The sequence below is a fragment of the Strix aluco genome, chromosome 1, assembly GCF_031877795.1.
Source record: "Strix aluco isolate bStrAlu1 chromosome 1, bStrAlu1.hap1, whole genome shotgun sequence".
Taxonomy (NCBI): Eukaryota; Metazoa; Chordata; class Aves; order Strigiformes; family Strigidae; genus Strix; species Strix aluco.
The window spans coordinates 14,061,941-14,074,966 of record NC_133931.1 but is presented as its reverse complement, the minus strand read 5'-3'; the positions used below and the strand labels follow the sequence as shown (position 1 = coordinate 14,074,966).

The following is a 13,026-nucleotide window of genomic DNA, read 5'->3' as shown; positions in this document are numbered from 1 at the left end:
GCAGCCAATAACCAAAAAAATGCAGACAAATGAGCAAATAGACACAGTGCAACAGCGTAACTCTTGCAAACCACGTCTTTCTCAGCGTCCATCACATCGCAGAGATGCGTACTCGGGGTAGATCTGCCCCGCGAATGTAAGAATAAGTCTGCTTGTCCTGTACAACTGAAGTGGGATCTAGGGGGCTGGAGGGCAAGCTGGGTGTCCACAGCATGCTCGGGTCAGTGCAGTTGATGGGACTGATGGTCAGGGCTTTCCCATTACTCAGTCTGCATTTGCCTTTCTCTTTGTTTCAGCTGAGTTTGCCCCAAAGCATTGACTTAATAGCAGCCTCCTCAGCCAATGTGCTGGTCTGCTTTCTGCCCACCTCAGCTGGGCAAGAATAGAAACTTCCTTTTTCCTTTTCCTACCCTGCCACTGCTGACAACCTACCTGCACCAGAGGAAGGAGGCAGAAACATGTCGGGGCAGAATGAGACCAGTTGTTTTGCTGCGTTGGTGCTTAAAATAATTGGGAAGGGCACCCTCTGCTCCTCACTGATGGCAGGGCTGGATATGGGTTCAGTAGAGATCTCTGCTTCCTTATGCAACATGCGTTTTATTAAGGAGAGGCTCATGTTGCATTTAAATCTCATTTGAAAACAAGGAGCATCACTGTCTCCAATTGCTTCACTGTCTTTCTTGCAATATTTACTGTCAGAGGCTGAGAGAAAAAAGGAGGCCTTTCACCTGCTTCTGAAAGGAAGGGGATCAAAGCTTTCCTTCACATCATACCTGTATCTTTCCTGCATTTTTTTCCAACTGAACTTGACTGCAAATATGTTCAAACACAGGCTTTCAAACCTGAGAAGCCCCAAAAGGTGAGCTGACCTGGCACATGCATGAGGGGAGGTGGACCCTGTTGCACAGATGCAGCTGCCAAGGCAAAAGATGGAGAGGCCCAACATCCTGAAAATTTAGCAAGATCTAGGAAGAAAATCCCTCATCTACCAAAATCTAGAAAGTTCCTTGTCCAGCAAAATCCAGCCCAGCCCAGCCAAGCAGCAGTTCAGGTTTGGGTTATGTAGAAGAAAGAGTTAAGCATCCATGCTGTGGAAGCCATGCTGCGCGAAGTGGCCGGTGTTCAGAACCATGCTGGGATGTGCTCCCACAGCCACCACCCCAGCATGTTGGAGAAACCAAGAGAAACAGCTCCCACACCCCAGGGAGGCAGCAAACCTTCCCCCCCCCCGCCCCCATTTCCTTTCAGCATCCTCTCTTCCTTCCAAGATACAGCCCATCATTTCCCCTCTCAAGGCCTGCTCCACATTTGTCATCGGACCATCTGCAGAGGTCCCTCTCACTGCAGAGCTACAGCCACTGCGTGGGTCCCACCCATGCTCCGTGTCCCTCCCTGCCCCTGCAGACACAGCTGCCAGAGCAGGAGTCACTTCTCCAGGCTCACAATTCCTCCTGATGCAGGAAGGGAGAAGTTAAATAAAACTTCATGGCGGGGTGACATTAAAAAGGAACTTTGTTGTTCCTGGGGTTCATAGGAACAGTGATAGCAATATGTTGTGTTTTATGGAAAAACTTAAGTCAGTTTTTAGGGCTATTAGATCAAAACTGAGGGAGAGTGGGCAGAGTGTGATTACCTCTGCTGGGATCCAGCCAGACCTAGACCTAACGCAACCCTTGTAGAAAGGGTGAGGGGACATGCAGGGCCCCAGTTTAAACTTCAGCTCAGTTTCTGCAAGAATAATTTAACACCTGAAAGCTACTGCAGGCACAACAGTGCTCACTCACTATTTAACTGTGCTCTGTAATTACCTGACAGAAGGTTTTTTCTTTGCTGTAACAACCAACCTGTACTGCAGAAGTACAGACTTTCAAGCTCAGGTCCTTCATGCCTTCCATTTACCATCACATTCCTATAATTTTTCATTATTTATTTAAACTTATTCTTCTTTCCAGTCTCCCTGTACTGAGCACTTCTGTCTGACTTAGATTTATCATTTGCTTGGCTCTCATTGGGAAGGGAAGAAATAACAGGTGTTATGGATATATACTGGCAAAATCTTTAAAACAGTACGGTGAATGAAATAGCCGTTTTCAGCCTGAGTTCTCCTTAATATATCCATTTACTGAAGCACCTAAAGCAACAACAGAACAATGTTACTGCTGATAAAAGTGGCCTGTGGAGGAACCTCGCTGAAGCTGGGAGAGGAAATTACTCTTCATGCTATTTCAGGTTTACGTCTTTCCTAAGAACAGTCTGATCGTTATCCCAGATAATGAAGACTGTTAATGTAATTAAGCGCTCTGTTGTGGTGTTTTACAAAGCAAACAAATAAGTTCCAGAATTAATAAACTGCAAGGTTAAGTGACAAAGGGCAAAAGCAGGACTCTTCATTTGGATGTAAGTGCTCCACAGCGAGCAATTAGCTGGGATTTAAAAGAACAATTTCTCATTTAGGACACACAGAAGATTTTCTGATTTGAGGTATGTGTAATCTCCAAAAGGTCTGATCAATTTTAAGATTATCACCAGCTGTGTATTATCAATATGAGAAATCAGGTCCTTCTCTAACCACTCAAAACAGGAGGCCAGGACCCATTTGCCTTACTCTTCTTGGGTATTATAGATGGGTAGTATTTCCAAAGCATGCCTAGATAATTTGTAAAGAAAACAGATACTAAAAGAAAAGGAAAAAACCCAAACTTGTAGAGACTAGAAATTGCAAAGACCACACTACAGGAATGTAATTTCCTTGCAAAGAAATTAGGCATTTGAGTAATACTTTTCTTAGCAAACGCCCATGTTTCTAGCAGGTTATTTATCTGGTTAAACTATACACTGATTTGCACTGGGAGTTAATACAACCCAAAGCTTGCTGCAGTTTCAGCCTAAACATACACAGGTACTTTCCAGGGCCAGAAGAAAGACCTGGGGATTAGTATAACCCGGATTTTATTTCTGAACATGCCACTGGTTCAGTCTGTGCAGCCTGACGAGGCAGCTAGCCCTGAAGAGGAATTATACACTGCCTAATGAGGCAGCCGTGTTTCCCAATTCCTTCCCCCTTACCACAGGCTCTCGCTACTTCTCTTGCACAGGGATTTGCATTTGTCATGCAGAAAGCTAATGCTACCCCACCAAAAGTAATGAGTTTTCTACCAGCGTAACTATCTGATCTGGCTCAAGGTCAGACAAGAACTGCCACCACCACGATGGAAGAGCTGGGAGAGCTAAGGGGGATGGCAGCAGCCTCAACCATGGACATGGCCATGCCAGGGTTTTTAAAATGCTGTCTAGCAGCGGCTGTACTTCATAGGAAGCTGGTTAAAATTGGATACTCACAGTGTTAAATAAATGCAAAATGTTTTAACTATGTGATGGGCTGGTGGTTTTCTTGTACAAAGACATTTTAAACTCGCTTTTACAATTTGGAAATTCTATAAAATTTTAAGACTGAAGCTTCTCTCCTGTTCTTTGAAAACTCATTTATCTGTGATGAGAATAACAATGTGGCTGTGTTGCTGTCTACTTGTTTTGCTAACCAGTGAACATACTGCCAAAGGAAATGGTAAAACAGAAACGTTCTCATTTCATAGTGGGGAAAAAACCCCCTTCAAATACACTGTCATGTAATTTGCTTAAATCTTGTTTGGACAGCTTGCACAGCTCACAATCTTGCTGTTATCACTCCCTCCTCTGAATTAGAGCGAGAGCAGGAAGATAAATATAATACTGCAATATATGGCTCGATACTGAATAAGATCACTCTGCTGTGACATGCCTCACACTTCAGCTCTAACACAATGATACGGTTATCTAAGGTTTGAGGAGACTGAACAGCCTGTAATACATTAACAAACTTTTCATTTTGGAGATAGCGTCAGGAGCTGAAAAACAACTCCAATTTACCGTGTCGCTTTGGTTATTTCCCCTTCAATATTGGGTGTTTTCTCCCCTCTAATCCCCCCACCAGATCTGTCGGAGCAGCAACACGCTTGCCCTGCGAAGGCTGAGCAACATGAACAGGAATCAAGCGCTGGGGCTAAGATCTAGTGAGAAAAGTCCAGAGAGGCACTTTTTCTGCAGCTTCAAATATTAACATTATAAAAGAAAACTTGCAGCAACTCCTATTTTAAGTTTCTCAAAGGAGCTTTGGGATCATTTTAAGCAGCCCACTGCCTGTAAGTCATTTGACATCCAGAAAGCAGAACAGTCTCTGGCTGCAGAAGTGCTTTTTCTTTACTCCGAGCCTACATTTAAAGTGTCACTGGCACAGCGAGGACAGGGAGAGACACAGCGCTTGGGGTTTCATTTAGGTTTTGTTTTTTTTAACTGACCCAGCCACAAGCCTGGCGCCTGGCTACAGCTTCAACTTCCCCTGAAACCAGTCATGCTTTTGCTTGTGTGGCTGACTGCTGAATTAGCAAAAACTAGCTTTGCAAAACCACTTTTGCCAGAACACCTTTTTGTGTCTGCATTAAAGAGGCCAAAAGGTAGATAAAGCTTTTGCCAACAATATCTTGGTCTATTGGAACAGATGTTACGAAGTGATAAAACAAACTACCATTTCTTCAGTGTTTTAGCTACCCAATGCAAGAACTGAATTTGCTCCTCATGAAGGAACTCAATGGTAGGTGGATAAGCGTGAGGAGAAAAGCATCAATGGCTGATTTAGTTCCTCTATAAGCCACAGGATGTGCAGAACTATAAAAAAGTGGGGAAAAAGAAGGTGGAAAAGACATTTCTACAAGGATTGAAAGGATTCCTGGAAAGAAGAGGGGCAATTAACACACACATGGAAAAGCTCCTCAGTTAGGATGACATTACTAACTTCTTTTGTTGTCTTTGGTCACTAGAAGTATCTTTACAGGAAGCATTAATAAAAGGAAAGACATAAAAAGATTAAAATCCACATATAGCTGTTCCCTTCCGCTTAGCATGCTTGTTAATCTCACAGGCCTTGCTGAAGTGAAAAGACAAATACAAGAAAGAAAAGGTGATGGGGAGTGCACACACTTCATTACAAACTGGTACTTGACATTTCTCTTAGTTACAGAAAAGTTTTAGGACACCAGTGACTAATATAACACCCTAATCCTCGGTCAGCTTCAGAAACCCTTGCCATAAGGTCAAGGTCAGGACAAGGTTAGTGCCTTAATAAAAAAGGGAATATGGCATGTCTAATGATTGCTTCTGGCTGTTTTTCTCCTTACCTATAATAATGCCACAGTGATTGTTTGCTTTCTTTAAGTAATGCAGAGCTCTTTACCTGCCGATAGGCCCTCACTGCCCACCCCGGGGCACAGCCAGGGACTGATGGTGGAACTGAGAGATGGATGTTTCATGCTGAAGACCACAAATTTAGGGCTGTCTTCACAGGGAAGTTCAGTGAAGGTGGCAGAATTCTGTTAGCATGCAATTGCATAGTACCTTAGATAACCTACTATTTATTTTAATGTTACCCACCTGAGGGAGGCTCCGCTAATGAATCTATTTTTGTAGTACCATAAAGGTTGAAGTTTAGAGCTAAGTTTAGAGCAGAGACATATAAAAAACGTCAAACCAGGAAATAGCTTAATGAAAGCAGAGAGTAATCACAGCAAATTACAGTGAAATTTCTATGGGATTACATTTTGCATTCCCCAAACAAGCAGAGGAATTCATCTCACTTAGCATCGTTCCATTTTGCTGAGAATTCACTGTAAAGATATGCTATATAATTAACATAATGCAATACCATAAAAGTTGTCTTAAAAGTTACAATCTAAGATGCTTTTCAAAATGGAGTTCAGGTTTCTTCCCACTGCAGTCCATGGAAAAACAGCAAGATATGTCCCCAAAAAACACACAGAAAAAAATTAATGGTAATATTAGGAGGAATACAAGACACATGTTTTATTTTGTGGCTGCTAATAATGAGGTAGGTCCCTTTCTAAACTCCAACATTTAGAAACCAAGCAGCAGTGGATGTGGTAGGGCAGTTCACCCCAGGAGAAGAAAGCTGGTATTCCTGGTGTGCTTCCAAAAATCACTGCAGAATTTGATCTCTCCCCATTGCCAAACCCAGGTTTTGCAAAAGGAGCATCTAGGAAATCCCTTGTGGTTGGCATCTCACCTAGCTGCCTTGAACACCTGCTCTGAAACAGCGTGTATACAGTTTGCATATACATGTACAGTACATATACCTTCCTCTCCCATGCTTCAGATTATCTTTCTTTCACTCAGGCTTTACAGCCCACAGTCCAGTAATAAAAAGAAAAGCAATTTCACATCGCTTTTTACCATATGTAGTGATTTTCTCTGCTTTTCAACGAGTCTCCAGCATAAGAAGATGGGAACTTCTGACCTCACTCCGTTACTATTGCACAGCTCTGGATGGTTAGTTTAGCAAAAAAAAAAAACCATGTTGACTTTTGGGTAACAATGTCACTGCAAAATCTCTCAAGGCTAATTCTTGATGACAGCCACTGTAAATATACTGCAACGTGCACAGAGCCGCTGCCTGGCTGTATTAAAGGCAACACAAGTTTCACCACTAAATTCAGCAGGACCTTGAACCGGTCCATAATGAGTAACATGAAATAAGATCTCAGTCCATAAGGCAAAAAAAAGAGGAAAAAGAAGTGTGTGAACGGGATATTGTGTATTAACTGTAAGGAGAGGAAATTCACAAACCAGAAGCATGCCACGTATCAGCTTAAAATGACCTGTGAATATTTTACATATAAGGTCTATATGATCTGCTACAGAGCAGTTACCCTTTCAAAGGAGAGTATTTTGCAACAGAAAAAGCCTCTAATATTTAGCTTTTCATAAATTTATAGAAATGTATACAAATGGGACAACAATATTAAAGACCCCATGGCTTTATAGTTTAATACTGTTAAAATTTACTTAGCAATGCTTTGGTGTTTTAACCCCAAATTATTCCCTCAAATTTTTACATTTTCTACAGCACTAAGTCACAGAGTTGTGCTGTTCTCCCCACTCTGCAAGCTTGGAGGGAGGGACAGGAAAACATAACAAATCTGTCTGAAAGGTTTTACAATCTTTGCCTTGCTACAAGTGGTAAGAACTGACCCATGTTTTCCTAAAAATTAATGGTGTGCCTTCTTAAAGCACGCTAGATAGAAATATGGCACCCCCACCTGTGGCTCCCGTATTTTCATCTACAAAATCCCAAACAAAGCTAAAACGTACAGTATGTTTTTCAGGGCAACCAGATCTGCTTTCCACACCTGTGCTGGATGCAGTTGTGCTGGCTGAAAGGACAGTGTGTACATAGTGGCCATTTTTCCACGCACTCCAGCTGGAGAGGCAGAGATACTCTGAACAGCTTCCCAGGCAATATCTGGATGTGAGGTATTTCTAGGCACAATCCTAACACTGTTACTGTAGCAAATCCGCACTTATCAGTTGGTACAATGCCTAAAACAAATTCTGAGACCAGTGATTTAAAACCAGGTCATCTCATACTGATACCATCCCTGTGCATTCATGGGTCGGCTTTCCACAGGTCAACAGATCCCAAACTACTTTCGAACTGAACACTAGCTTTCCCCTGTGGCACAAAGTATTTTGAAACTCAAACCGTACAAGACACGGGGTGAGAGCTCAGCCTTCTACAAAGGTCAGCTCAAATGCAGTGTTACAATGGAAGAACATGCTCCCAGGTGCAGCAGGGACAACACCTCGTGCTCCAGACTATGCCCAGCTTCTGCAGTCAGGCACAGCGGAGGAGTGGACCATGGACCAAGTAACTGGTTACTTCCCAGGCTGGGAGTAGGAAGGTGACATCTCATATACATGAACAGGAGACATAACAGCAGGGGAGCTTGAGGCTGGTGTCAGTTTTTGTGACTCATGCCCACGCCTGAACGTGACAGATAATCTGAGACTTTTCATCCTCCAGGAAAGTCTTTGCTAATTGGCATACAGAAGCGAAGACTCAGGGGACCTTCTAGGGTTTTTTTGGGTTTTTTTTTTTTTTTTTTTTTTTTTAAAGCACAAAAACTGGCACGTTAAGAAAAGAAAGGTCTTCACAGAAAGCTAAATCAAATCCCAGAACTTCATTTAGCCTCTCCACTTCCAGACAAGGCTGAATTCAGGAACAAAGAGCAAGCAAAAAAGAGAGAGCTTAAAATGAAAATAAGAATGTTTTCATTACCTTTTCTGCAAGCCAGCCTAGATGTCTAATCTCTCGACTTCCAGCAACGCCTGTTTTACCCAGCTGGTCTCTGACCTCTGCAATCACCCTGGGGATGAGCTCATTGACACTGGAGTGAATGGCATTGAACCAGGCCTGGGCTGTAGCTGAATCCTTACTCCTGAGCACCACGGTGTGCTTGGCATCAGGTGAATGAACTTCAATAAGTCTAGAAAAACCGGGGGGGGGGGAAACATTATGTTCACTCAGATACCATTAGGCAGCTAAGTTTATTACCTTGCTTAGTGTTAGCAATGAGTTAAAAAGATGCTAATATCAAGACCTAGCATTAAAAACTTACCTTTACAACACCTGAATAGAGTAGGATCATCTTAATTGAAGCCAGGTCTGTACTGGCATCACAGTAAAATCCTGGAGAAGGCGATGTGTCAGAGCTGATACAACCCACATCTGGCATGTCAATAGGAGTTTCAAATATAAAGGCAAGAGGAACATTCACCCATTAACATTCACCAACACAGCAACCACCCAAAACTGCATGGGAGATGACTGCAGAGAATCCAGGGATAAGCTGCTGCCTTCTTCAGCTGGATATCATGACACACCCAGAGCTGCTCAGTGTGTTTATTTTATACATACAGAGCTAAATGAAAATCACCCTTATTCCAAATGGAGGAGTTTTCTTAGGACTGTGCTGTGGTTTCAATGATAACACTAAGCATCAACCAGAAACCCACCACAGTTGGCCTTCTCCAGGGGTTACCAACGTCCTCAATGCTCCATTTAGACCTTGCTAACAGTGGCAGCAAGAAAGTGCTAACCACAACTGTATGATTGCTGCTGGCAGGCATCTTTTACAGTTCTCTAAACTCCTGTGGAGAGATTTTTTTAAAAAAAAAAAAAAAAAATTGCTTACGAGACCATCATGTGGGCTTCCACCCCACCACTGTGGTCTGAAAAGCACAAATGAACCCAGTTTTCAGGAAAATTAATCCTGTCCATCATGGTTATGGGACCTGTGCCAACACCTTTGCTAATAACAACAACAAAAATGCTTTGAGAGGCAGCTGCAGCTATTTCAGCTCTGTTCTCAGTGAAGTTATTAGTTATTAGTGGGGCTTTGTGTGCTCTTTATAGCTTTGTGAGCCACTTTTACTTGAACATTTGTTAAATAACCCACAAAGTAATAGTCTGGTTTATCTTTATGTAGCAATTATAAAACCAAGCTCTGGTCATTGCCTGTCACTCAACTCCATATCACATTTGTGCTTTTTCATGATAAATGTACAGTGACTGCCCCTGAATGTTACCCACACAAATTCGACCTGGGATCTGAGCCTAAGCACGTACTTCTGTTCTGTGTACTGCTGCCCAATCTTCGGGACATACAACAACTCCTTTCTGTAGCAGAAAAGCAATTAGTTCAGTGGAATTTATTCAGGTTGAGGTTCAAAACAGTACTGTAATGCAAATATTTGTTATGCAATTACAATATCCTGCAATTTGGAGCTTAACTAACAATTAAGAGGTTTTAATTAATTGGTTAAACCAGAACAGAATCCAGAACAGAGGGCAACTCAATCTGTGTAGCTCTCTGGGGCTCAGAGAGCGAGGACCACTGGTCTCATGTTTGTCCATTTTGGGAAGGGGACGTCTCCACGTAGACACTGCTCTAAAGATAGAAAAGGTCATGATTTTCCAAACTCAGCAGCTGAACTGTTCAGGGTCCTAAATCACTGTTTGGATAGCTTAAAAAGTGGGTTTATTTTTCGGAAAGCACTGAGCCAACACAATAATGCGTGTTTCCTCAGTAAAGCTGCTGGAGCTCAAGACTGTTTGAAAATAAAGGCTCTTATTTAGCTGCTTCAGGATGCACCAAGGATTCAACTTCAGGTACCAAAAGAAAAATTCCTTGTCAGATAACGCAGGTCTGGTGAATAAGAAAACTGAGTTTGTAGATAGGCACATTCCCAATCACACTCATTTTTTCTAAGCTGAGAGAAAAAGCCATCTCCCTGATGGTTATGATTTAGTCATTTGTGCCCGATGTTCATTACGATCATGCACAGCTACCCCACACTGGTCTGTCTTTCCATCAGAAACACTGCTCTCGCACTGCCATATGAACTTGAGTTTGAACTTGTTCTTGTAGGCAGCTATCACTGAAAACAAACTATACAGACTTGGATTTTCAAAGTACATTGTGGTAATTGGTGAAACGTTGCTTATTACTTACAGAGCACTTTTTGGCATGAGATCTCACACGATTTTACAAATGAGGTCAGTGACAGCATCCCCATTTTACCACCGAAAAGTGGAAAGGTGCATAACTCACACAAGGCAGGGAACAAGCCAGTAGCAGCACTCAGGATTTTCTGCACTCTACCTCCCATTTTTATATTTCTTTTAAAGACAAAAATTATTTGGACAGCATGGCAGTATTGTGCTGCTTTTGAAAAATGTTAATGCACCGCATGGATTGTGTGAAACAATGCTCTTTACAAAGCCTGTGGTTTCTACAAGGGAACTCCCACCTCCTCGTGCGGTAAGCAAAGTGCTGAACAAGGACTATAAAAACTCAGAAGAATGTGCTGCTTTTTCAGTTGCAAAGGATCAGCAGCAAACTTGTTAATTTCTTTTTAAGTTAGAGTTGTAGCAGGCTTTGGTTTAAAAATAAATTATCCATATCTGAAAGAGCTTCCAAACATCAACTCTCCTTCCCCCAATTTGGAAAGCACTTATATTCTTACTTAAAGCAAGTGGATTAACATACAAACAAGTATTTTGTTACTTGGGCCTTCATCAAAGTGTATTTCCATTGATGGTGGCTTTTTAAGTATTTGTACAACAGTTCCGTCCCCTAAAATAATGGACATTTAGACAGCTCTTAATTCTGTTTAAGGGGTTCTAAACTATGCATATTCTAATATATACACATTCAACTGACACATCAATGTATATATTCTAATATATATGCACACACACACACTGAGCCATGCTTGCAAAAATACTCTTAAAATATCATCCCTGAATGACTTCTAATGGGGCTATTTTGGGGACTGCTTGTCAGTCATCAAAGTTTGATGGTAATGCACTAACAGCTGCAGAAAGTTTACTTCGTTCCCTGAGCTGAGTGACAGGAAGATTGGACAATACATGCTACACTTCGCAAAAGTGAGTTCAAAATGGCAATAAATGCTGCTTTGACAGCCCTGAAACTGAATCCTTTTATCCACAGCACTGGTCCAGCCTGAGGAACAGGTCTGCAAGCATCATTTCTGTGCAAGCTGCTAGGTAGGGCACCTTTTTTATTCATGCCTTAAGGACAAAAGTCTAAATCCTCAACTGCCTGAACTCTGCTACTGGCTATTGCTGTATGACCTGGGCACTAAACTATTCTTAGGAAACTGTGCTTGCAGATTTCCACAAAAGATCCAGGACTCCTGTCTCTGCAGTCAGATGGGCTGAATATACTAAAAGAAGCTTATAATCTTCCCAGAAACCCATGGACTCTGACCACAATCAGATGCTGAAAGCACTGCGTCCCTATAAACTCTTCCCTTTTCTGTCTTTCAGCCTACACTGCTTTGATTCACCAGTCCATCTGGATGATGTGTTTTGTATAACAGATGACTGATGGAATTTCCATATTTTTTTGAAAAGTAAAAAAAAAAATACCAGTGACCTTAGTAAACTCCAACACTAAAGCACTTAAATGCTTCCAGCAGTCCAACCACTGTAGCTTTGATTTGTTCCTTGGCTAAACTGACCACCGCTTACTGACTTCTGTTTATCTGCAGTTCAGTGATAAAAGTTCCCTTAATTCCCCACTGAATTGAAATATTTAGGGCAATGCCACAGCTGTGTTTATTCTCACACTCCACCACAGTTATGTAAATACTGCATATGGAGCTGTTTCTGATAAAGCCCATACCAACCCAAAGGAATTATATGTAAGCTCTAGATGGCTGCCAAGATGCGCGGCATCTCTCCAGCTTGGCACTGCATATGAATGATATCACATTTTCTCAGAGATCATTTGGCAAACCTTATAATAAAAGAGTAATTTTCTCTCTCCTTCTTAAAGAGTCCCACTGAGCTGAGGAGTGTTTCCAGCATCCCCTCCTCCACCCACAGAACACGGGGGTGACACAAAACCCAGTGCCTCCAAATGCTGTAACCTTGCACATAAGAGGCCAAAACTCCCTCCCTTGCTTCACAATCCAGAGTTTTTACTTTACAGAGGATCGGAAGAAGCTGAAAGCAAATGTTTGATAGACCATACTCATTCCACATTTGATAAGGCCTCTTTCTGTAGCAGTGTTCATTATCCAAGAAATACCTTTTATCAAATCTATTGAAAGCACTTCTCCCACCAGTATTGGCTCAGGACCAAATCAGGCACTGATTTACACTTTATGCCTCCTCCTGGGTCAGATTATGCATTCAGTGACTGATTAAAGTGTGGAGTAAATCCCCTGAAGTTAATGATAAGCTGGAGCCAGAGTTATTTGAGTCCATCACACTACTTTGATTTCGCACCGGCATAGCCAGGAACAGAACACTTTGCCACTGACTCTGCAAACTTAAAAAGGGATCAAGGGCCAAACTGCTCACTCCATCTCCTCCATTATTGTCTGAACATGAAACCAAGGTAAATAATTTTGTCGATTTCTGAGTGTACAAACACAGGAGACTTTCTAGCATAAAGGGGGGATTTAGAGGAACACAATCAGAGAGTATATTTAAATAGTTTTAGGTTTTTTCATAAAATAAGTAAAAAACCCTGTTAAGGTTCTTTTTCAGTTCTACATGCAGCATCAGGAGATGAACCAGGAATAAAATACATTAAAATTAAGCAA

The 13,026-nt window shown here is 41.9% G+C and overlaps 1 protein-coding gene across 1 annotated transcript in view; it reads right to left on the bottom strand.

The window, feature by feature from the left end:
- SNTB1 (syntrophin beta 1) overlaps positions 1 to 13,026 on the bottom strand; it is a 115,561-nt gene that overhangs the window by 33,341 nt on the left and 69,194 nt on the right. The window contains exon 3 of the mRNA XM_074848136.1: positions 8,165 to 8,372. Coding sequence (XP_074704237.1) covers positions 8,165 to 8,372 — 208 coding nt within the window. The remainder of the gene's footprint in view (positions 1 to 8,164; positions 8,373 to 13,026) is intronic.